Source organism: Engystomops pustulosus, chromosome 9 (genome assembly GCF_040894005.1).
Source record: "Engystomops pustulosus chromosome 9, aEngPut4.maternal, whole genome shotgun sequence".
NCBI lineage: Eukaryota > Metazoa > Chordata > Amphibia > Anura > Leptodactylidae > Engystomops > Engystomops pustulosus.
This window is the reverse complement of record NC_092419.1, coordinates 8,526,756-8,553,463: the sequence shown is the minus strand read 5'-3', so window position 1 is coordinate 8,553,463 and position 26,708 is coordinate 8,526,756. Positions and strand designations below refer to the sequence as shown.

General features: G+C 43.9%; 1 protein-coding gene across 1 annotated transcript in view; it reads left to right on the top strand.

Moving 5' to 3' along the window:
• LOC140077971 (cytochrome P450 2C8-like) overlaps positions 1–17,145 on the top strand; it is a 33,460-nt gene extending 16,315 nt beyond the window's left edge. The window contains exons 4-9 of the mRNA XM_072125667.1: positions 2,249–2,409; positions 3,498–3,674; positions 4,621–4,762; positions 11,953–12,140; positions 12,399–12,540; positions 16,179–17,145. Coding sequence (XP_071981768.1) covers positions 2,249–2,409; positions 3,498–3,674; positions 4,621–4,762; positions 11,953–12,140; positions 12,399–12,540; positions 16,179–16,363 — 995 coding nt within the window. The 3' untranslated portion in view covers positions 16,364–17,145. The remainder of the gene's footprint in view (positions 1–2,248; positions 2,410–3,497; positions 3,675–4,620; positions 4,763–11,952; positions 12,141–12,398; positions 12,541–16,178) is intronic.
• Positions 17,146–26,708: the final 9,563 nt, after the last annotated feature.

The window sequence follows — 26,708 nt, the reverse complement described above, 5'->3', positions numbered from 1 at the left end:
GCTGGTTAGGCCAATATATATCAAATTACAGGGGCAGGTGGCGTAGTAAATTACCGCTGTGGTTCTGCAAGAGATATTTTGTAAGATGTTGTAGGTCTTAGAGCCTGATGAGTCCGTAAAGGTATATGCACGTTCCACATTGGGACATGCGATGCAGTTACCACAGGGTTTGCACCCCCCTGTAGGTCGATCTGCTCCGAAAATGGTGCCCGATTTTCCCGAGACATAGTGACTTCTAACCAGAAGGTCACGTAAGTTTTTGGATCTTCGGGCCGTTACTGAGGGGTAGGGTGTGACATATTTGCCAATTACAGGATCCCCTAGAAGAATTGGCCAAAACCGTGCAAGTGTTTGGCGCATTTCTTGCCACTGAGAATTATAATTTGTAACGAATCTCACCAGGTCTGGAGGTGTTTCCTTTTGTCTAGGTGTCAACAGGGTTTGGCGTGGGGTCCTCTTTGCACGGGGGTGTACTATGTGCAGCGTGTACTATGTGCAGTGTGTACTATGTGCGGTGTGTACTATGAGTGGTGTGTACTATGTGCGGTGTGTACTATGAGTGGTGTGTACTATGTGCAGTGTGTACTATGTACGGTGTGTACTATGTGTGGTGTGTACTATGTGCGGTGTGTACTATGAGTGGTGTGTACTATGTGCAGTGTGTACTATGTACGGTGTGTACTATGTGTGGTGTGTACTATGTGCAGGGGGTGTACTATGTGCAGCGTGTACTATGTGCAGTGTCCTGTGTACTATGTCTAGTTTGTACTCTGTGCATACTTTGTGCAGTTACCTGTGTATAGTGTAGGGGGCACCAGATTCAGGATTTCTGGCATGTTTTTATCATGAATCTGGTGCCCCCTGCACTGCTCCGACAGAGTGCACCACATGTTTTTGGTGCACCTTTAACATGGGGAGTGCAACACATTTCTGTCGGACTTTGCATGTTAAATCTGGCACATGGTCCGACTGAGCACTGGAGCGTCCCCTTCAGTGCAGAAATTTGTGTTGCATGATGCCGCGTTCAGCCGTGACACAAAAGGGCAGTGTATGACACAAATGTGGTGCGGAAATTTCTTAAATGCCTGTGCAAGAAGGATCATGCACAATGGGGCAGATTTACTTACCCGGCCCATTCGCGATCCAGCGCCTCGTTCTCTGCGGTGGATTCGGGTCCGGCCGGGATTCACTAAGGTAGATCCTCCGCCGTCCACCAGATGTCGCTGCTGCGCTGAAGTCCGCCGAGACCCGCTGGAATGCCCTGAAATTCACCGGCCTATTCCTAGTGAAGGTAAGTGCAAGTTTCGCAACACATTTTTTTTTTTAGAATCTGTTGGGTTTTCGTTTGGCCACGCCCCCCTATTTCCGTCGCGTGCATGCCGGCGCCGATGCGGCAAAATTCGATCGCGTGCGCCAAAATCCCGGGGCAATTCAGGGAAAATTGGCGCAAATCAGAAATATTTGGGTAACACGTCGGGAAAACGCGAATCGGGCCCTTAGTAAATGACCCCCAGTATGACAGAAAACTGGCGCCCGACCCTTAGAAAATGTGCCCCAGTGTTTATTCATCCACAACAAGTCTTTGAACTGTAATAATCATCTATGGTCCGGTGCATGGTCGTGTGCATGGCCGTGTGCATGGTCGTGTGCATGGTTGTTTGCATGGTCGTGCACAGGTAGTTTTCCTTAGTAACATTCTTACTCTCTTTGTACAAACTCTATGGGGGGGATTATATCAAGTCTTGTTCTGGTGTACAAGCTTCAATATACTCACAGTTTGTGGTGCACTTCTAGGAACTGTGACTATATGCCAGTTGTAATGTTGTAAAATTGGAAATTTATCAAATCCAATTTTAAGACAAGTAGAGATGATCAGGTTGGGTTCAGCCATGGCTATGATTGGCCAGGAGCTAGTAGCTAAAAGCTTTAACTTGTCGAAAATTGGCTGTTCCTCCACCAATCTGGTAAGGGTCAGGTGGAAGTACCCAAACCCAGCCTTCAGCTCTGCTCGTCTCTAATGACAAGACATCCACCTCCTGCCACAAAAATTGAATCTGATGATAAATCTGGTGAAGTCCTGTGGTCATCCGTGCCACCTTTTTTAAACAAAAGTGCTTAGAGGGGTGAAAATACTCCAGATGCATGAATAAATGCAACGTACAAATGTAATTTAAAAAGCCACAAACCTTGGATGTATATAAGACCATAATAAATCTGTCCCAATGATTATCTATTGATTTATCTTCAGATACACCATTTGACCCAAGAGATATATTACGACTCGCTGCTTCTAATGTCATCTGCTCCGTTGTGTTTGGTAAAAGATTTGATTATAAGGACCAAACATTTTTGACTCTCCTGAAAAATATTCAGGAATTTTTCCGACTATTGTTCGAACGTCCTGGACAGGTAAATGTAACAAAATAGTGATTATAACATAACTCTATACATGTACATACCGCATATACTCGAGTATAAGCCGACCCGAGTATAAGCCGAGGCTCCTAATTTTAACACAAAAAACTGGAAAAACCTATTGACTCGGGTATAAGCCAAGGGTGGGAAATGCATTGGTCACAGTTCCCCCAGTATATAGCCAGCCATCCCTCTGTAGCATATAGCCTGCCAGCCCCCCTGTAGTATATAGCCTGCCAGCCACTGCAGTATATAGTCTGCCAGCCCCCTCTAGTATATAGCCTGCCAACCCCCTGTAGTATATACCCTGCCAGCCCCCTCTAGTATACAGCCTGCCAGCCCCCTGTAGTATATAGCCTGCCAGCCCCTGCAGTATATAGCCTGCCAACCCCCTGTAGTATATAGCCTGCAAGCCCCTGCAGTATATAGCCTGCCAGCCGAAGCAGTATACAGCCTGCCAACCCCCTCTAGTATATAGCCTGCAAGCCCCCTCTAGTATATAGACTGCCAGCCCCCTTTAGCGTATAGACTGCCAGCCACTGTAGTATATAGCCTGCCAGCCCCTGTCCCCAATATAATGCCTGTAGGAAAAAAACTAAAAGTGTACTCATCTTCCAACGCCCCCCTGGCAGGTCCTCTTCTATCTATCGCAGTTCTGGCATCAGCTCCGTGTCCTGGTCCGTCGCAGGCACCATGACGTCAGCCGGATACTTTTTGGTTTTTTTTCTTGACTCGAATATAAGCCGACATTTTTTGTGCTAAAAAACTCTTCTTATACTCGAGTATATACGTTAATCATCATGTATATCCCAAAATGTCTTTACTTTCTTAGATGACTTTAGTGTCTCCATGGCTACAGACCACAAACAAACCTGGTGTAGTCTGATTCTACAGCCACACTGGATATTTTTTATCAGACCTATTTTGGGAAATCTACATGTAACAGCACTATAGTATCTTTTGTAAGGGACATTGTTGAAGAGTTTTTACAGTATGAAGTTAACTGAATTAATTTATATTTTTCAACTAATATAATATTATCATCGTGTTTTCTAATTCTTTTACATTGTTCTTTTAATTAGCTTTTCAACATATTCCCAACCATAATGCCGCACCTGCCCGGTCCTCACCAGAAGATCTTCAAACTTCTAGCCAAGACAAAAGAATTTACTAAGGAGATGGTGGACACCCACAGAGCCACCTTGGATGAGCACTGCCCTCGTGACTTCATAGATTGCTTCCTCATCAAGATGAATGAGGTGAATTTATGTACAATATTTTTTTTTTCTTCAAATAGTAAATGACCTTTAAGGTAACATACTTAGGAGCTGCCCTTATTAACAAAAAATCAACAATTTCAACAAATTCTACAAATATTTCATGAATTTCTAACCATAAAATGTTAGAAGTAGCTACTTATTTGTTTTTATTTTACTTTTATTTACTTTTTTATTGTATATACTCGAGAATAAGCCGAGGTACCTAATTTTACCACCAAAGTCTGGGAAAACCTATTGACTCGAGTATAAGCCGAGGGTTGGAAATGCATTGGTCACAGCATTCCCAGTATATCACTTGAAAGCCCCCTGCAGTATATAGCCTTGCAGCCCCCTGTAGTGTATAGCCTTCCAGGCCCCTGTAGTGTATAACCTTCCAGGCCCCTGAAGTGTATAGCCTGCCAGCCCCCTGTAGTATATAGCCTGCCAGCCCTTGTAGTATATAGCCTGCCCCCTGTAGTATACAGCCTGCCAGCCCCTTGTAGTATATAGCTAGACCCCCCTTTAGTATATATCCTACCAGCCCATTAAAGTATATAGCAAGCCCTCTGTAGCGTATAGTTTGCCCGTAAAAAAAATAAACTGAGTATTCACCATTCCAGCGGCCTGGGCAGCTCCTCTTCTATCTTCATGTGCGCTGCTGACATCACGGAGTGCGCCGGCCAGGCCGTGCGCACGGAGCTGTCGCAGACCTGCCACGCACATGAAGATAGAAGAGGAGCTGCCCAGGCTGTCGTAATGGTGAGTAGTCAGTTCAGTTTTTTATATACCCGAGTATAAGCCAAGTGGGGAATTTTCAGCGCAAAAATTGTGCTGAAAAACTCGGCTTATACTCGAGTATATACGGTACTTTTGTTACTTCAACATCATCTATAAGGACTTTCAAATGGTTTTACTATTAAATAACAAGCCATTTAATATTTCTTAGGAAAAAATGAACCGAGACACAGAATTTCACGAGGAAAACCTTGAGGCGACAATATTAGATTTATTCTTTGCTGGAACAGAATCCACAGGTTTAACGCTGAGATATGGGTTTTTGTTACTCATGAAATATCCAGAAATTCAAGGTAACAATTTTGATGACTTTTTTTTTTTTTTAAACAAAACATTAACACTACAAATAGGGCTGTAGCTACACCCATCAGCCTGTTATGTTGTATCAGGAGTCCTGAATTATTTTCACATAACGAGACCCAAATATTAGATATGGCACATAATAAGTGGGTAACCCTGGAATTTCCCTTATTTCTGTCTCCTTCATATCTGTCAAGTCCGTGACATAGTAAGAGCAAAAGAAGTCTCCTGCTGCACCAGACTTAAAACTTGCATAGTTTGAAGATGTTGGCCTCTTTACCTCATGTTTTTTGTAATGTGTGTGTAAGTGCCGGGGGGGGGGGGGATATTAGGTAATTTACCAATATACATCTATTTAAAGTTCTGTTCCATTTTACTTATATGTAAAGTGACGCCTCCTGTCTTTTACCTCATCAGCCGGAGATTCCTGTCCATAAAATGGCCATGGCCACAGATGAAAGGTCATGTGATCTGTACCTGTATATGAGCAATCACCAGTGTCACGGGTGTCCCTACGATCCACATATCAGATCACAGGCACACCCGTGCCCCTCTCCATGGCGGCTCGATTCCCAGTCTTCATTTACCTCTCCACGCTCCTGCTTCCTCCTCATCCGGCCCGCGAGCGCATCGGCTCTCGAACACTTAAAGGGCCAGTGCACTGCTGATTGGTGCTGGTCACTTCAGGGTTTTCCTTAAAGGCCGGCTGCTCCCATCAATCCCTGCCGGATCTTTGTGCTACATGCATCTGAGAAGGCTTCCTCCCTGCGTTCCTTGTGTTCCTGTTCTGCTCTCCCGTTGAGACCCCAGACTTGACCCTGACTCTGCACCTCTGCCGCCTGCCTTGAACTTCTGCCTGCTTCTGACCATGAGATTGCCTATCGTGCCTGAACCTCGACCTTGACTGCCACCCCGGGCTAGTCGCACCTGTGGTATGACCTAGTGGCACCCTGCCGCAGCAAGACCATCATGCTTTGCGGCGGACTCTGGTGAAGATCAGGTGCCACTTAGATTCTGGTCCTAGGTGTCGGCTAGTGTTATTGTCCGAGGTAGTTCACTGACCCAGAACCCTGACAACCAGTTAGAGATCACATGACCCTCCATCTGCCGCCATTTTATGGACAGGAATGTCTGACTGATGAGGTAAAAGACAGGAGGCTTCACTTTACATATCAGGTGTCAGAACCGTTCAGTGTGAATTGTGTCTCAGGGGTTTTGACACGCCCGATTGCCGTGGTGCAGCAAGTTCTGACAGTAATGTGCAATGTGAATTGTGCCTCTGGAATCTGGACACACCCGATGACTATGGTCCAGCAGTTAATGAGTTACCTGGTCTTTGCTGGACTGATGCAGGTGATTTCAGCTCCAATCAGCACTAGTCCTATCAGCTTCTTGTCTGTCTCTCCAGCTTCACTTATAAGGCAGCTAGTGGCTCAATTGCGTGCTGGCTATTGTCTAGTTCTTACCTGGATATCCCAGCTCCCCATATTTTCCTGTGACCTCTTTGTACCTTCTGTTATCGTTGCCGAACCTCTGCCTGACTTTGACTACCGTTTTTTGCCTACTGACTTTGTACTGCGATTCTTCTGGTTTTGATTCTGGCTTGTCGACTACCCCTTATTGTGTTGTCTGTCTTGTCCTGTTACGTGTGTCACTTACATAGTATAGGGACCGCCACCGAGGTTGTCCGCAGTTGCTAGAGCTGTCTTGAGGCAAGTAGGTAGGGACAGTGGGGGGGGTTCAGCCTCAGGGCTCACTGTCTGGTTGTCTTTCCCCCCACCGCCTGACAGAATAGCCAGCCCAATATACTGTCGCTGTCATGGACAGCAGAACTGCGTTGACAAATATTGTGGAACAGATGCAGCAAATCAACACCATGGTGCAGGAACTAGCTGTTCGGCTTCATGAGCAGGAGACGGCCCCACGTCAGTTTACCATGGCTTCCCCAGCACCACCTGAGCCACCTGTACAACTCCCAGATAAGTTCAGTGGGGATAGAAAGAGATTCTGTGCATTTCGGGAGGGGTGTAAATTGTTTTTTAGATTGCGCCCCCGCTCTTCTGGGGATGAGGTCCAGAAGGTGGGCATAGTTATGTCTCTACTCCAGGGGTCACCACAGGAATGGGCTTTCTCGTTACCTCCTAGTTCTCCTGAGTTGCAGACGGTGGATGGGTTTTTTCAGGCCCTAGGGCTACTGTATGATGACCCGGATAGTGCAGCTAATGCTGAACGTCACTTGACAGGTCTGAGGCAGGGTAGACGTCCTGTGGAGGAATATTGCTCGGAGTTTAGGCAGTGGAGTGGTCCCTCCACTTGGAATGACTCGGCACTCCGATTTCAGTTTCGTGTCGGACTGAATGATCGGTTGAAGGATCTGTTGGTAGCTTATCCCACTCCTAGTTCCCTTGAGGATAGCATGACATTAGCTATCCGAGTTGACAGACGCTTGAGAGACAGGCTAAAGGAGAGAGGTACATCAGACGCCTTTAGACCTTCACCTATTCGTGTTACCAACCCTAGTCCTTCCCCTCCTGCTATACCCCCATCAGAGGAACCTATGCAAGTGGATTCTACTGATGCCAAGACCAGACGTGCATATCGTGTGTTGAACAACTTATGTTTCTACTGTGGGAAAGCAGGACATCGAGTCCGGCAATGTCCATCCCTTCCTGGACCACCGCCGGAAAACTTCTACGCCTGAGTGACTATCGAGGGGGTCACTCAGGCGAACAGGTAACCTTCACCAATAAGAATAAGTTATTATTGCCTATTTCATTGTCTTTGGGAGGGAGAAACATCTCTGGTTATGCTCAGATTGACTCGGGGTCTTCTGCTAATTTTGTTAACCCTATGTTCTTTTCCGGTCTAGAGGTGTGTCCCCTTCTGCTCCAATCTCCTGTTAATGTCACAGGAGCAGACTCAGCCCCCTTTGCTCAGGGGGATATACGTTACATCACTCCCTGCCTTGAGGTTAAGGTGGGGGCAGTTCATGTGGAACGTATGAAGTTTTTGTGTCTGCATAACCTGTCGTCTGATGTGATCTTAGGTTTGCCTTGGTTGGAGAAGCACAATCCTGTTTTTAATTGGGCAAACCGGGAACTGGTAAAATGGGGTACTGAATGTGACTCCCATTGTGAGGTGGTTTCTTTTGCTGGGTGCTCTTCCATGGAAGAGGGTATTCCGAGTTTTTTGTCCGATTATGCAGATGTATTTGATGAAAAAGCTGTGGACGGATTGCCGCCACACAGATCATACGACTGTGCCATTGAATTAATTCCCGGTGCCAAGTTTCCTCGAGGTCGTATTTTTAACTTGTCTTGTCCAGAAAGGGAGGCTATGCGGGAGTATATTAAGGAAAGTCTCCAGAAGGGTCACATTCGCCCATCTTCCTCCCCATTGGGAGCAGGGTTCTTTTTTGTGGGAAAGAAGGATGGGGGATTACGACCCTGTATAGATTATCGACAACTTAACAGAATCACTGTTAAGAATCAACACCCTCTACCCCTGATTCCTGACTTATTTAACCAAATTGTGGGGGCCAAATGGTTTTCCAAGATAGACTTGCGAGAGGCTTACAATTTGATTAGAATCAGAGAGGGTGATGAATGGAAGACCGCTTTCAATACACCAGAGGGTCATTTTGAATATCTAGTGATGCCTTTCGGTTTATGCAATGCCCCGGCGGTCTTTCAACATTTTGTGAATGATATATTTCGTCAGCATCTAGGTCGTTTTCTTGTGGTCTACTTAGATGACATTTTGATTTTTTCTCCCGACTGGGCTTCACACATAAAACATGTTCGTGTAGTGATGGAACTGCTTAGACAAAACAGTCTGTTTGCTAAGTTGTCTAAATGTCAGTTTGGTATCCAGGAGGTCTCTTTTTTGGGTTACTACGTCACCCCTAATTCCTTCCGTATGGATCCCCTTAAGGTGGTGGCCATCGAAAAGTGGGAACGTCCCAATAATTTGAAGGCCTTACAAAGATTTCTGGGGTTCGCTAATTATTATAGGAAATTTATTAAGGGGTTTTCTGTTATAGCCAAACCACTTACTGATCTCACCAGGAAGGGGGCAGATCTTGTCAACTGGTCTCATGAGGCTATCCGAGCATTTGACAAGCTCCGTAAGTGTTTTTCAGAGGCCCCAGTACTGACTCAACCTAATTTTGAACGTCCTTTTATTGTGGAGGTGGACGCATCAGAGGTAGGGGTAGGAGCGGTGTTGTCCCAAGGATCGGACACTCTTACTAACCTGCGACCTATTGCGTTCTTCTCAAAGAAGTTCTCTCAAGCTGAATGTAACTATGATATCGGTAATAGAGAACTATTGGCCATCAAGTTGGCATTTGATGAATGGAGGCATTTCCTTGAAGGTGCCAAACATAAGGTGGTGGTACTCACTGATCATAAGAATCTGGTTTACCTAGACAATGCTAAACGTCTCTCGCCACGTCAAGCCCGATGGGCTTTGTTTTTTACCAGATTCGATTTTGAAGTCACTTACCGACCTGGTTCCCGTAATATCAAGGCTGACGCCTTGTCTCGTAGCTTTGATTTAGAAAGTTCCCCCAGAACTCAATCTGATACTGTTTTAAGACCCGGGGTAGTAGTGTCTATTTTGCAACCTGACTTGGTGACCCTGATTGCAGAATCTCAGGGTCAAGCACCTCATAACACTCCAGACTCTTTGTTGTATGTACCGCCTAACCTTCGACTCCGAGTTCTTGAAGAGATTCATAGTTCAGTTTTGTCTGGTCATCCAGGTGTGGCAGGAACTAAGTATCTGCTCTCACGCCATTACTGGTGGCCATCTTGGGCTCGAGATGTCAAGGCTTTTGTCGAAGCTTGTGAGGTTTGTGCTAGGTCCAAGGTCCCTCGTAGGCCACCCGAGGGTCTGTTACATCCTCTACCGGTCCCTACGAGACCTTGGAAGCATCTTTCTATGGATTTTATTACCGACTTGCCACTATCTAAGGGTAAGACAGTCATTTGGGTAGTGGTGGATAGATTTTCTAAGATGTGTCATCTCATTCCACTACGTAAACTGCCTAACGCTCGCACACTCGCCACACTTTTTATTAATCATATTCTACGTCTTCATGGGGTGCCTGAGAATGTTGTTTCCGACAGGGGTGTCCAGTTTGTGGCTAGGTTTTGGAGAGAGTTCTGTGGCAAATTAGGTATCTCTCTGTCCTTCTCGTCTGCATTCCATCCTCAGACAAATGGACAGACAGAGAGGACCAATCAATCGTTAGAGCAATTTCTAAGATGTTTTGTGGCTGATACTCAGAATAAGTGGAAAGACTTCATTTCTCTAGCAGAGTTTGCTATAAACAATCATGAACAACGTGCTATTAAGATGTCACCATTCTTCTGTAATTATGGTTTTAACCCCAGGTACTCGTCTGTTCATTCTGCAGAATCTATTAATCCCTCAGCCGAGGCCATTTTCTCTAAACTGTGCACAGTTTGGGCCCAAGCTCATCAGAACTTGGTAAAAGCCCAAGAGTCTTATCAAAGACATGCTAATAAAAGACGTATATCTGGCCAGCAATATGTACTAGGTGAGAAGGTCTGGCTTTCAGCTAAAAATCTGAAACTTAGGGTGCAGTCAGGGAAACTGGCACCCAAATATATTGGACCTTATACCATTGTGGAAATCATTAATCCGGTAACCTTTAGGTTGAAACTACCCAATGCTCTTCGTATCCATCCTGTGTTTCATAAGTCTCTTCTTAAAAGATATGTGCCACCGGTGTTGCCTTCACCTCCTCCGGCTCCACTCATCGTCCAGGGGGAATTGGAGTAGGAGGTGGAGAAAATTTTGAATTCCCGCTGGGTACAGGACTCCTTACAGTATCTGGTCCACTGGAAGGGTTTCGGACCGGAGGAGCGCACATGGGTCTCTGCTAAAGACATGCATGCGCCCCGTCTGGTCCGGCGGTACCATTTACATAATCCTTCTAAGCCTGGTCCAACGATTAAGGGTCCTGAGGCCCCTCATAAGAGGGGGGGTACTGTCAGAACCGTTCAGTGTGAATTGTGTCTCAGGGGTTTTGACACGCCCGATTGCCGTGGTGCAGCAAGTTCTGACAGTAATGTGCAATGTGAATTGTGCCTCTGGAATCTGGACACACCCGATGACTATGGTCCAGCAGTTAATGAGTTACCTGGTCTTTGCTGGACTGATGCAGGTGATTTCAGCTCCAATCAGCACTAGTCCTATCAGCTTCTTGTCTGTCTCTCCAGCTTCACTTATAAGGCAGCTAGTGGCTCAATTGCGTGCTGGCTATTGTCTAGTTCTTACCTGGATATCCCAGCTCCCCATATTTTCCTGTGACCTCTTTGTACCTTCTGTTATCGTTGCCGAACCTCTGCCTGACTTTGACTACCGTTTTTTGCCTACTGACTTTGTACTGCGATTCTTCTGGTTTTGATTCTGGCTTGTCGACTACCCCTTATTGTGTTGTCTGTCTTGTCCTGTTACGTGTGTCACTTACATAGTATAGGGACCGCCACCGAGGTTGTCCGCAGTTGCTAGAGCTGTCTTGAGGCAAGTAGGTAGGGAAAGTGGGGGGGGTTCAGCCTCAGGGCTCACTGTCTGGTTGTCTTTCCCCCCACCGCCTGACATCAGGAGAGCGGAGCAGAACCATTAATAGATGTGTATTGGTAAATTACCTAATATCCTGTCCCCACACACTTACAAAAAACATTAGGGTAAATTGGCCAACCCCATTAAGACTGTCGAGTCATATGTTGTACACGCTTTTAGTTGGCTTAGTTTACTGCAGAAAATTGAGCTAAAATGTTAGTAAATTCCCATAATATTTGGACCCCATACTTTTTCCTGGGTCACCAGAAGTCATTAAACTGTCTGAAAACAGTCTTCAACCCCTGATAAATGTGAGCTAAGGCATTTTTATGGGCGGTAATCACAACAGTATTCAGTCGTAGACCGAATAATAAACCTGCCCCTATATGTCTCTGTGTAGTATTTCAAGTATACGGTGCTATATGGTCTCATAGATTTCTGAGTGTTGAATGATTGTATCTTATTTCATGTGGTTTATTTATGTAACTTATCTTCTTAGCATCTTCACTCATACATTTAGCTGTAAAAGTTCCCTAGATACAAAGATGAGTGAATAATATAATTTTAATTCTGGTTTCGTCAACTTCAGAGAAGCTCCACAAAGAGATTGACCAAGTGATCGGCAGAGCTCGATGTCCATCAATAGAAGACAGGAGTAAGATGCCCTATACAGAAGCCGTGATCCACGAGATCCAGAGATTTGCAGATATTTCCCCATTAGGAGCTTTACATGCTTTGAGCAAAGACGCAACATTCAGAGGATATCACATCCCTAAGGTGCAGTATAATAGTCTTCTAAAAATTTTTATTTTTAAGCCTTTTGTTGGTGGCTTAAATGTAAAACTTTTTATTTTGTATTGTTACTACTCTTACTTATAACCAGTCTTTATGCTTCAACTAGATTTGGTACTATCAGGTCTGAAGATGATGGCCTGCCATCAAGATCCTGGTATACTTCTTCTCTGGTTTCCCTTCTTCTCTTATCTTCTGAATTTGACTTTTCGTAATATTTTAATTTTATACTTGTATTTTCAGGGAACCTTGGTGTTTCCAGTCCTGACCTCTGTACTCAAAGACCCCCAAAAGTTTAAGAACCCAGAAGAGTTTGATCCTGGACACTTTCTGGATGACGAAGGTGGCTTCAAGAAAAGTGATGCCTTCATGCCCTTCTCTGCAGGTAAGAGATTATCATAAAGTTTATTCAAAAATATTTTAATTACCATATATACACGAGTATAAGCCTAGTTTTCAGCACAAAAAATGTGCTGAAAACCCAAACTCGGCTTATACGCGAGTAAAAAAAAATATTGGTTTTACCAGTTTTTTGTGGTAAAATAAGGGGCCTCGGCTTATACTTGGGTCGGCTTATACTCGAGTATATACAGTATGTTGTATTTGTTATAAAAAGTTTGACATTTCCTTTGTATTTTATTGTATGTGATTACTATATGTGGATTTTTTTATGTTCAATAAATATGAGCTTCTTTGGATATATAGGGGGTCATTTACTAAGGGCCGAATATTTTTTTTTTTTTCGCCGTGTTTCCCGAATTTTTCCGATTTGCACCAAATTGCCCCGGGTTTTTGGCGCACGCGATCAGATTGTGGCGCATCGGCGCCGGCATGCACGCGACGGAAATCGGGGGCGTGGCCGTCGGGGAACCCGACGGATTCGGAAAAGCCGCGGAGTTTGAAAAAAAACAGTGTCGCTTGACACGCGCTTACCTGCACCCAGCAACGGATGGTGAACTCCAGTGAACTCCGACGGACTTCAGCGCCGCAGCGACACCTGGTGGACATCGGGCGCACTACCTTAGTGGATCACCGGAAGACTTGAATCAGCGACTGAGAACGCGCCGCTGGATCGCGACAGGAAAACAGTAAATCGGCCCCAATGTATGTCATTTGCACCAGGATGCCAAATTACATTGTAGGATTTCCCCTTCTATGAGATTTAGGAGACTTTATTAATTATTAAAGGTGTTTCTCTTTATTATTTATGCAAATATTACTCCATTGCGCAAAAGATGAAGACTGGTTAGCGAGTGAAAAATTTCTCCCCTCTTAGTTATAGGGTTTTCTACATTTTCAATTGTTATTCCCTATTGATAGGATAGAACCACTGGGATCTCCACCGATCATCTGATGAAGCAGCAGGACCAGCATGCATCTTGCCTATCTATTATTTATCTATGAGAGTTCCGGGAATGAGCAAAAGCTGTGTTAGACTATGATTTCGTAGCTCCATAGACTTGAAATTGAGACAATAGGAAACTCCATTTAATAGTATTCAATTGGGGGCCCTATAATTAGGACTCTATCATTTTGATACTAGGTGACAGTTTAAATCTTAACAAAGACTTTAAGGCAATGTACTAGGGCACACAAATTTCCTATGGTAAATTGCTAGTGACACATCATGTAAACCTCGCCTAATGGTGTTATATTATTAAATAATAACTGGTTGTTATTTCAATCTTCATTAAAACCTTATTCAGAAAATGAGCATGATAAACAATCACTTTGACTTATTAAAATTATACAAAGAACTAAAGAGATTAAAATTATTTCTGTAGCAGCTGTGATTCCAACAATATGCATTACAACACAAATCGGGCCCTTAGAAAATGACCCCCATTGTGTGCAGTTTTGGGCACCAGTGTATAAAAAGGATATAGTAGAGATGGAACGGGTGCAGAGGAGAGCAACCAGGATTATTAGGGAAATGGGGGGACTAGAATACACTGACAGATTACAAAACTTGGGAATTATTCAGTTTAGAAAAAAGACGACTAAGGGGAGACCTCATTACAATGTACAAATACCTGAACAGGCAGTGCAAGGATCTCTCCAAAGATCTTTTTATACCCAGGCATGTGACCAGGACAAGGGGGCATCATCTACGTCTAGAGGAGAGGAGGTTCTACCATCACCATAGACAGGGGGCATCCTCTACACCTAGAGGAGAGGAGGTTCTATCATCACCATAGATAGGGGGCATCCTCTATACCTAGAGGAGAGGAGGTTCTACCATCACCATAGACAGGGGACATCTTCTACACCTAGAGGAGAGGAGGTTCTATCATCACCATAGACAGGGGGCATCCTCTACACCTGGAGGAGAGGAGTTTCTATCATCACCATAGATAGGGGGCATCCTCTATACCTAGAGGAGAGGAGGTTCTACCATCACCATAGACAGGGGACATCTTCTACACCTAGAGGAGAGGAGGTTCTATCATCACCATAGACAGGGGGCATCCTCTACACCTGGAGGAGAGGAGTTTCTATCATCACCATAGATAGGGGGCATCCTCTATACCTAGAGGAGAGGAGGTTCTACCATCACCATAGACAGGGGGCATCCTCTACACTTAGATGAGAGGAGGTTCTACCATCACCATAGACAGGGGGCATCCTCTACACCTAGAGGAGAGGAGGTTCTACCATCACTATAGACAGGGGGCATCCGTTACACCTAGAGGAGAGGAGGTTCTATCATCACCATAGACAGGGGGCATCCTCTACACCTAGAGGAGAGGAGGTTCTACCATCACCATAGACAGAGGGCATCCTCTACACCTAGAGGAGAGGAGGTTCTACCATCATCATAGACAGGGGGCATCCTCTACACCTAGAGGAGAGGAGGTTCTATCATCACCATATATAGGGGGCATCCTCTATACCTAGAGGAGAGGAGGTTCTACCATCACCATAGACAGGGGACATCCTCTGCACCTAGAGGAAAGGAGGTTCTACCATCACCATAGACAGAGGGCATCCTCTACACCTAGAGGAGAGGAGGTTCTACCATCACCATAGACAGGGGGCATCCTCTACACCTAGAGGAGAGGAGGTTCTACCATTACCATAGATGGGGGGCATCCTCTACACCTAGAGGAGAGGATGTTCTACCATCACGATAGACAGGGGGCATCCTTTACACCTAGAGGAGAGGTGCTTCTACCATCACCATAGACAGGGGACATCCTCTACACCTAGAGGAGAGGAGGTTCTACCATCACCATAGACAGGGGGCATCCTCTACACCTAGAGGAGAGGATGTTCTACCATCACCATAGACAGGGGGCATCCTCTACACCTGGAGGAGAGGAGGTTCTACCATAACCATAGACAGGGAGCATCCTCTACACCTAGAGAAGAGGAGGTTCTACCATCACCATAGACAGGAGGCATCCTCTACACCTGGAGGAGAGGAGGTTCTACCATCACCATAGACAGGGGGCATCCTCTACACCTAGAGGAGAGGTGGTTCTACCATCACCATAGACAGGGAGCATCCTCTACACCTAGAGGAGAGGAGGTTCTACCATCACCATAGACAGAGGACATCCTCTACACCTAGAGAAGAGGAGGTTCTACCATCACCATAGACAGGGAGCATCCTCTACACCTAGAGAAGAGGAGGTTCTACCATCACCATAGATGGGGATTCTTTACTGTAAGAGCAGTGAGACTATGTAATTCTCTGCTGCAGGAGGTGGTTAGGGCCAACTCTATGTACGTGTTTAAGAGAAGCCTGGATGCCTTCTGGAGAGCAAAAATATTACTGAATATGGAGAAAAAACATTTTTTTAATTCTTAAAGGTTGGACTAGATTTTTTCAGCTTTATATATTATGATACAATGATACTAGTAACGATTAATCATTATAGATTCTGGCTCAACTATGTGGATATCATAAAAAGTTTTATGAAAAACGCTAAAAAGTACAATTAAAAATTAGTTTTTCAAACATGTAAACTCCTTTAAGTTTACATTTGTTTTTGTTCTATATGCTTTTTCTCTTCTCAGGCAAACGGATGTGTATGGGAGAAAACCTTGCCCGTATGGAGCTCTTCCTCTTCCTCACCTCCATACTGCAGAAGTTTTCCCTGGAGCCGACCATAGACAGAGAAGATCTGAACATAAGACCAGAACCCAACATCAATGCATCCATACCCCATATTTACCTGATGAAAGTCGTCCCTCGTCTCTGAGGAAAACCTCTTGCATAAAATAAGTGTATAAGTTGTAGATTTGAGCAGAGAAAACTTAAAAAAATGTTTCCTGTATCAATATAAAAATCTAATAGAATTCTCAAAATCTGTAACTATTTAATGTTTAATTCAATATGCTGTGTTAATGGGTTTGTAGCATAAAGATGAACCTATTCCGCAAATACAAAAATTACCATGTTGTGGGAGGAGCTTAGATCTGAAATTATAAGTTTGAACAATCGTTCTGCTTTGAGCTAGAATGGCAGCCGGATTCCATAGAAACGAGTTTTTTTGTTTCTGGCAAGAAGTAAATAAGAATCAGTTTCTTGGGACCATATATTAAACCAGCTAAGAGTATGATCTCTTAATAAATGCAACATTTCATTTGCAATAAGTGAGGGAACGGGGCCAAACAGAAGAACCCACCCTAAAACACACACTTATACGTGGCTTGGGGAATGTGCTTCCCATCTGCACCTTTGAACTACCACAGTCTTCGAAGGTTCAACTGCGTCCCTCTGTGTTCCCCAGCGCCCCACAGCTTCTAGTCACCCATTCTTGCTCCTGCTTCCGGCCTGGACTTCATTGTTGTTAAGGTCCACTCTACCAAACTAAGGACCATGGATGCATGGATGAAGTTTGGAAGTAAATCAGATATTATCATTAGATACAGTTAACTGTGTACTGTCATGATCAATAAGTGCATTTCATGTATTTTGGAACTTTGTCCTTTGTTGCTCCTTTGGGCGTAGTAAAAATGGTAAATATTCCCATTTTGCCTACTGAAGGCTCTGTTTGCATTGTGTTTTTATGTTCTACTACTCTATATTGAAGCCGTATTTCAACCTTTTAATGCCTGCGTTTACAATTTTCGTCCATTTGATGTGGCCAGAGATGGCAACAGGCCAACAGCAACTCTACAATATTACACCTACAACCTCAGAAGTGAAATATAGTAAAAACGAGCCGTGTAGTAGGATTCATAGTATCATAGTATATAAGGCTGGAAGGAGACGCAAGTCCATCAAGTCCAACCTTTAAGAATTAAATAAATGTTTTATCCCCATAACCCGTGATATTTTTTCTCTCCAGAAAGTCATCCAGGCCTCTCTTGAACATGTACATAGAGTCCGTCACAACAAACTCCTGCGGTAGAGAGTTCCACAGTCTCACTGCTCTTACAGTAAAGAACCTTTGTCTATGTTGATGGTAGAATCGCCTCTCCTCTATGCGTAGAGGATGCCCCCTTGTCCTGGTCACAGGCCGAGGTATAAAACGATCTTTGGAGAGATCCTTGTACTGTCCGTTCAGGTATTTGTACATTGTAATGAGGTCTCCCCTCAGTCGTCTTTTTTCTAAACTGAATAATCCCAAATTTTTTAATCTGTCAGTGTATTTTAGTTCCCCCATTCCCCTAATAATCCTGGTTGCTCTCCTCTGCACCCGTTCCAGCTCTACTATATCCTTTTTATACACTGGTGCCCAAAACTGTACACAATATTCCATGTGTGGTCTGACCAGGGATTTGTATAAGGGCAAACCTATGTCTTTATCATGAGAATCTATTCCTCTCTTGATACATCCCATAATTTTATTTGCTTTAGCAGCAGCCGCCTGGCTCTGGTCACTAAAATTAAGTTTACCATCCACCAATACCCCCAAGTCCTTTTCAGCTTCAGTTTTACTAAGTAATTGACCGTTTAGAACATAATTATACTTTTTGTTTCCATGGCCCAAGTGCATAACTTTACATTTATCTACATTAAACCTCATCAACCATTTCTCTGCCCATCCCTCAAGCTTCCACAAATCCCTCTGTAATGCTAAACTATCGACCTCAGTATTTATTACTTTACACAGCTTAGTATCATCTGCAAATATTGAAACTTGACTGTGTAAACCCACTACAAGGTCATTAATAAAAATATTAAAAAGAAGTGGCCCAAATACTGACCCCTGTGGCACTCCACTGGTAACATCAACCCAATCTGAGAATGTACCATTAATGACCACCCTCTGTTTTCTATCACTAAGCCAATTATTTACCCAAATACACAGATTTTCTCCTATTCCCAGCAGTCTCATTTTATATACCAACCTTTTATGTGGCACAGTGTCAAATGCCTTTGAAAAGTCCAGATATACAACATCCACAGCGTCCCCCAGATCCAGTCTTGAACTTACCTCCTCGTAGAAACCAATCAGATTAGTCTGACAGGACCGATTTCTCATAAACCCATGCTGACGCTGGGTTATAAGGTTGTGCACAGTGAGATACTCCAGGATAGCATCTCTAATAAACCCCTCAAATATTTTCCCCACCACAGCAGTTAGACTCACGGGTCTGTAGTTTCCAGGATCGCTATTTGATCCTTTTTTTTATATTGGTACCACATTTCCTATGCGCCATTCCTGTGGAACATAACCAGTTCTCAGTGAATCTTCAAATATTAAAAATAACGGTTTGTCTATCACCGTACATAATTCATGCAGAACCCGGGGGTGTATGCCATCTGGCCCAGGTGATTTATCTATCTTAGTGGTTGCGAGGCGGCGCCGTACCTCTTCCTGGTTTAAACTGTTGACATTATAAAAAGAATTAACATTATTCCTCATTGTGTCTTCCACCAGGGGATTTTCCTGGGTAAAGACAGTTGAGAAGGCGACATTCAGTAGATTGGCCCTTTCCTCATTTCCTTCCACCATGACCCCATGTTATTTCTAAAGGGACCCACACTCTCTGTTTTTAGTTTCTTAAAAATAATTTGGGATTATTTTTGCTCTCTCTGGCAATATTTCTCTCAGTCTCTATTTTTGCGGCCTTTATCTGCTTTTTACAGGATTTATTCTTCTCTCTATAATCCTGTAATGCCTCATCGCTACCTTCACGTTTTAGCACCTTAAACGCTTTATCTTTCTCGCTTATTGCTTTCCTTACAAGACTAGTTAGCCACATAGTATTTTTCTTGTTCCTTTTATGCTTTTTCCCATAAGATATGTGTTTCTCACAGGACTTTTTCAGAATATATGAGAAAAAGTCCCATTTTTGGGGGGGGCTTTTGTCTTTGAGAACATTATCCCAGTCTATGCCTTTAAAGTCTTCCCTTAGTTGCTCAAAATTTACCCTCCTGAAGTTTAGAGTGTTGGTTGCCCCTTCACTAACGCTCTTAGTAAAGCGTAATACAAAATCAATGATATTATGATCACTATTCCCCAGGTTCCCCCCAACCCGTAGTTTTGATACCCTATCAGGTCTGTTGGTAAGGATAAGGTCCAGCAGTGCCCCCCTCTTGTTGGCTCCAGGACTAGCTGCGACAGGTAATTGTCTTTTGTTGTTGACAAGAACCTGCTACCTTTGAAGGACCTGCAGGTTTCTGCCCCCAGTCAATATCTGGGTAATTGAAGTCCCCCATGATAAGTACTTCACCATGCTTTGAAGCCGCATCCATTTCACTTATCAGCATTTCCTCTGCTGCCTCCATTATATTTGGAGCCTTATAACAAACCCCTAGTAATATTTTATTATTCTTTTTCCCTCCTCTTATCTCAACCCATAGGGACTCCACATTTGCGTTACTGATGTCATCTCGCAAGACAGGCTTGAGGCAAGAATTCACATATAAACAAACCCCTCCCCCTTTTTTATTTATACGATCCTTTCTAAAAAGACTATAACCATCTATAGTAACAGCCCAGTCATAGCTACTGTCCAGCCATGTCTCGCTGATACCTACTATATCAGATTTCCGCTCCAACATCAAGAGTTCCAGTTCCTCCATTTTGTTTGTGAGGCTTCTGGCATTTGTGTACATACACTTTATATGGTTTTCCCTGTCCGTATTCCTTTTGTCCTTATTCCCCAATCTCATTCCAGCCCCCCTTCCTCCCCATGGACTAGGACTCTTCCCAGCTCTCTATGTACACTGTCTATTTGCCCTGCACAAGTGTAGTTGCCCTCCCCCCAGGTCTCTAGTTTAAACACTCCTCCAACCTTCTAGCCATTTTTCCCCTAAAACAGCGGCCCCCTCCCCATTGAGGTGCAGCCCATCCCTACTGTAGAGCCTGTAGCCGACAGAAAAGTCAGTCCAGTTCTCCATGAACCCAAAACCCTCCTTCCTACACCAACTTTTGAGCCACTTATTTACCTCCTTGATCTCCTGCTGCCTTTCTGGTGTGGCACGTGGTACAGGCAGTATTTCGGAGAAAAATACCTTTGAGGTCCTTGCCCTGAGCTTATGGCCTAAATCTCTGAAATCATTTTTAAGGACCTTCCACCTACCTCTTACTTTGTCATTAGTGCCAATGTGGACCATGACCGCTGGTTCCTCACCAGCCCCTCCCAGTAATCCGTCAACCCGATCCGCAACATGCCGAACCCGAGCACCCGGCAAACAACACACTGTTCGGTATGCACGGTCTTTGTGACAGATTGCCCTGTGTGTTCCTCTAATAATCGAATCTCCCACTACCAGCACCTGTCTGACCTTGCCTGTGCTCCCATTACCCTTCTTACCGTAGCAGAAATTCCCCTGGTTGCTAGCGGCCACGTCTTTCTGCAGCATTGCTACCCCAGAGCCGATATCCCCCTCCTCCGCCAGCCTGGCAAACTTATTGGGGTGCACCAGATCAGGACTAGACTCTCTACAACTCTTCCCTCTACCCCGCCTTCTACATGTTACCCAACTAGATACCCCCTCACTCTGTACCTCCATACTTCCCTCCCCACACCCATCTTCCCCAGAGAGTTTGTGCTCCAGAAGCAGCAAACTTCGTTCCATATTATCAATTGCCCGCAGCCTTGAAACTTGCTCATTTAGATCCAGAATCTGGGCTTCCAGGTGAGCAATTTTCACACATCCCACACAGCAGTATTCCCCCTCGAACGGCTGTTCAAGGAAAGCATACATGGCACAGGATGTAGACAGCAGTATATACCTCCTCAGACATTACATACATGGCACAGGATGTACACTGTGTAGCAATGCCACTTATGGAGTCCATTGTTCTAATGGGGATTACAATAGAAATATGCACAGAAGGAAGAATTTACAGTCGAAGTAACACAAAATACAGCAGTTACCTGCTAAAGCCCCTCAAACTTAAGTCCCTTAAACCTAAGTCACACTTAAGACACTGCACACACTGAGGATCAATGCACACTCGCCGCCAAGCTCACACACTCGCTTTTCTGATTTTTAAAGGATATCTGCCACAAAAATTTGCAGAGCTCACTGCACAAGATCTGGCTGCAAACCACCAAACAAACTGACCACAGAAGTATATAGAGGCTGCTAATTAGATAGCCACACCCCACTATTAATTAGGCAGCACCTGTGACTATACTGTCTAGATATGCAAGGTGAATGCCTCCCTATACCCCCCACACAATATACAGATTATGCAAGTAAAATACCTTCAGATCTACTTGGTTGCAATAAAAATCACACAATGAATATCAGGAAATAAAAATGTAGATGCACTTATCTATTTGTTGCTGGATCCAAAAAGTACTCCTTCCCTTAAACTTAAGTCACACTTAAGACACTGCACACACTTCAGATCAATGCACACTCGCCGCCAAGCTCACACACTCGCTTTTCTGATGCTTTTTTTAAAGGTAATGTGCCACAAAAATCTGCAGAGCTCACTGCAACAAGATCTGGCTGTTTCCATACTCTCTACTATATCTGGTTGTGACTGTAAATGCGAAAGAGGATTTAATCTCAGCCATATATCTATTTATTTTTAATTAATGTATGTACACTTATCTATAGAATTAGGGTCCCAGTGTCACTGTTGTCCCATGTTACACAACGGAAAAGGAGAATTATGAATTCCTAATTTAACTAATAAAAAGAGGAAGCTAGGATATGTCATGAGAATCCCCCTTCACATTCTCAAAGAGTCTCAGAATTTCAAGCTTCAGAACATCTTTGTAGGCGGTGTTTCTTAATAGGTGGAGTCTCACGAGGTTGTTTATCTGTGGGTTTTTTTCATGTTAACTTTTTAACATGTTCCCAACCTTAATGGCCGACATCCCCGGTCCTCATTAGAAGATGTTCCAAATTATGGACAGACTGAAACCGTTTTGGAAGGAGATGCTGAAAACCCATCGAACTGCCCTCGAGACTTCAGAGATTGCTTCCTCATAAAGATGGAAGATGTACATTTGTAAATAATGGAATCGGAGATTTTGGTAACTCATTTAGAGGTATCACATAATAATATGGTTGATTAATAAATTACAAATGTTCTCTACGTGAGGCCGGTAAAATAATAAACCTTGCTCACCACTGTTCCTTATTCTTATGGACTTAACGTCCTAGATGCCTCCTGACACCACAGAAGGCACTATAAGTGTCTTCTTAGCCAATCACTGGTTGACCCCAGAAATTACACCAACCAGTGATCGGCTTGTATTTTGTTTATTGTTGGGAAACACAGTGGAAGTGTGCATCAGGGACCAGGAGTGGTGGTAGTAAAAGCCACATGTAGCGGTTAGTAATGTTTAATTATTATACTTCCCCCCTGTAGGGCCTATTTTACTAATGTGTTTCACAAATCAACCTCTTTTAGTGGCCACTGGCAACTTGAAACTTTCTATTTGTTATTGAGTTGATTGATCATTTCAAAATTTCAAATTTACCATTGCTATTTGTGATCATGTTCTACACAAAACTTTTGCATAGAACTGTAGAAAAGCCCATGTTCAGGACGGTTGTTAGGTCATGTGATGGAAAGTCTCTAGTTTTCATGTTTTCTCAACCTGGAAGTAGCTTTGTGAACTGCTACATTAATTGAGCTAAATCTGTTGAAGTGCGGTCTTAGACAAAATATTTAGGCCACATTAGCGCTGCATTTGAAAAAAAGTATAGTTTCACTGCTAAAGAAGCTTTTGGGCTCTGTGTTAGAGGACCAGTTCTTAAACTATTTTTTCAGGAATTTAGAAACCTTCAAATGGATATGGTGCCAAAGAAAAGAAAGCATATTTACCCTACTATCGCTCCCTGCACTCCAGCACTTTGGTTCATCAAATGAGAAGACTCCTCACACCATGGGTGTGGTGTCCCCTGATCCAAGGTGGACGCTCGTTGGCTGGAGCTGGTCCCATGACACCTTAAACTGCTCTCCCGATGCACGAAAAATGGAAGTACCAAAGTGACACAGAAACTCTTAGCTGAAGCACAGCAAATATGTGTTCTTGGGTTCTTTTTATTCCCACCCTGGCACTGGCTCCTGCAGTTTCATATATTCCTCGAAACCCCTTTAGCTAAGAGAAGTAACTGGAACTTATTAGAGTAATAGTAATTATTAGAGCATTTCCAGAATATTAAAGGGGTATTTCGGGAATATGAATATCTGATACAAAAACCCATAATGTTATAAATAAATAAATATAACAAAATTAAATGTCATTAGCTACAAAATGGGTGGAGTTATCCCCTAGATGGCCGCCAGTGGAAACTACAAGTCCCATGATACTTTAGCTCTCAGTAACTCATCCTCCTTCTTATGTTCTACTCCCAGTGATGATCTTCCAGACTTGTTTTTTTTTGTATCATTCTTCTTTATTGCGGTTAGAAAAGAAACAGAATTACCAGAGCATAGGACACGCAGGTCCAACAAGTAACATATAGAGCTTATATTATATTTCTGCATATGAATAATTACATCTATATGCATATACAAGTACATCAAAAACGTTACCATTAAAATTCGGTAGAATGTTTGAACGTCAGCCATGGGGCCCATATTAATGAGTGGTCTGTGGCTTTGTTATGTAATGCCGCTGTGGCCTCTTCCAGATTATGCAGTAAGGAAATTTCCCCAAACCAGTCAGATATAAGGGGGATTCTTGAAGATTTCCATAATCTTGGGATAAGAGCGCGTGCTGCTATAAGCATATATCCCATCAGTGATCTCTTAGTCTTTGACGCCGAAACAGGGAGTATTGATAATAAGAGAACTGCCGGCTCATTTTCTAGATTAATACCTGTCAGGTCTAGAATCAGCTTGCGCACCTGCCAGAAAGGTTGCAATTTCGGGCACCCCCACCAGATATGGGCCATAGTATCTGGGGCTGACAGGCAGCACCAGCATCTGTCTGGACAGGATGGGTAGATCTTGTGCAATCTACTGGGGACCCAATACCATCTTGATAGTACCTTGTAGTTAGTTTCTTGTGCCTTACTTGAAATTGAGAGTTTATGGCACAGCTCGTAAGCCTTGAGCCATTCATCTGTAGTGTATGTCTTGTTGCATTCATTCTCCCAAGTTGCAATAAAGGGTGGATCAGAGGAACCCCACTTGTCTAATAGGAGGTTATATACTGTAGATATGGCATGTGGAATCTCTGTGTTGGAGGTGCATAGAGTTTCAAAAGGTGTCATGCTTCGGTGCAAGTTTGTCCTGTTTTTGGTACTACGGTAGAAGTGATCTAATTGTTTGTATTCCCATTGTAATCTTGGTGTGAGATCTGGCTGTGGTAATATAGCTTCTAGAGATTTAAGTGACTCTGGGTCCAGGAGGTTTTGAAAACACAGTGGAACGGATGTTCTTAGAGGGCGTAAGAAATCTTTGGAAATTCCGGGGGGGAAGTCTGGGTTCCCTGTCACTGGGATAAGTGGGCCATCAGGGGTAAATAGTGTCGTCTGGTTCGTAAATCTTTTCAACCTCTTCAAAACTTGGGACGCTGTATAAGGAAGGGCTTGTAGAGAGTGGTTATGTGTGTTAAACGCGGCTAGCCAAGGTAGGGCAGTTAGAGGGGCTGGTGACAGATGTTCCTCTAAACTCACTCAAAGTTTGTTTTTACCATGATGGAACCAGTCCAGAATTCTGGCAGCTGTGGCTGCTAGGAAGTAACCCTTGTAATTAGGCAGACCCAAACCACCTTGTAGCTTTCTGCGTATCAGGATCTGTCTAGCAACTCTGGGTCTTAATTGTGCCCACAGGAATCGGCTTAAGAGGCTATTGAGTCTATTGAAGAATATTTTCGGAATTGAAAAGGGGATGGTTTGGAATAGGTAGAGTAGTTTGGGTAATGTCGTCATTTTTATGCATCCCACCCTTCCCAACCATGATATCTTTTTGCTGGACCATTTGGTAAGGTCTGCTTTAAGTTTTTCTAGAAGAGGCACATAGTTTAATTGAAATGTTTTGTTAAGAACAGCGGGAATATGGATTCCCAAGTAGGTAATGGCATCTGTTTTCCAGGTGAATGGGTAGTTGGCTGCGAGGACCTGAGAAACGGCAGCTCCTAGGTTCAAACCCATAGCTACACTTTTAGACATATTTATTTTGTGATTGCTAAAATGCCCAAATGTATTGAGCGTCTCCATTAAGGGCGGCAGAGAGGTTTGTGGATCAGTTAGATAAAGAAGGACGTCGTCCGCAAAAGCGGAACATTTGTATTCAGTAGGACCTACTCAAATTCCTTTAATGTCCGTGCGTTGTCTAATTACTACCAGTAGGTGCTCTATGAACAGAGCATATAGTAAGGGCGATAGGGGGCACCCTTGTCTAGTGCTGTTACTAATTGTAAAGGAGGGCGACAAGGTTCCGTTAACCCTTATGTTGGCTTGTGGTGCCCTATAAAGGGCTTGAATGCGGGAAAGCATGCGTGGTCCTAGCCCTATTTGTTTTAGGGTTGCCCGAAGGAACCCCCAGTCCACCCGATCAAAGGCCTTCTCAGCATCAAGGGAAAGAGCTAGGAAGGGCATGGAAGCCTGTGAGGTATGCTTTATTAAGGAAAAGGTCTTGAGGGTGTTATCCCTCGCCTCTCTAGCAGGTATGAAGCCAACCTGATCGAGATGGACAAGGGAACCCACTACACGGCCCATTCTGACTGCTATCAATTTGGCGAAGATTTTGGCATCTGAATTGATCAGTGATATAGGCCTATAACTAGGACAGAGCTGGGGATCTTTCCCCTCTTTAGGAATGACAGTTATGTGGGCGTGGAAAAATGAGGGATGGAAGTGGCTTTCAGCTGAAATGGAGTTAAACACCTCTATAAGTGAAGGAGTTAAATCTTGGAGTAGAGATTTATAGAAAGCGGCCGTATAGCCATCCGGTCCCGGGCTTTTACCTGCGGGGAGGGCTTTGATGGTTTCCTGAATTTCTTCAGATGTAAAAGGAGATTCTAGTAATGCTTTATAATCTTTTATAGTGGGTAACGCAGTTTCCTGTATGTATTGTGAGAGTAAGTGCTGAAGCCGTGGTGGGGGAAAGGATTGAGAGGGTAGGGGTTGATTATATAGAGAACAATAGTATTTAGTAAATGCCTCTGCTATTTCCTCCATTTATGAGCTGTCTTACCCAATGCATTTTTTATTGAAGGGATGTA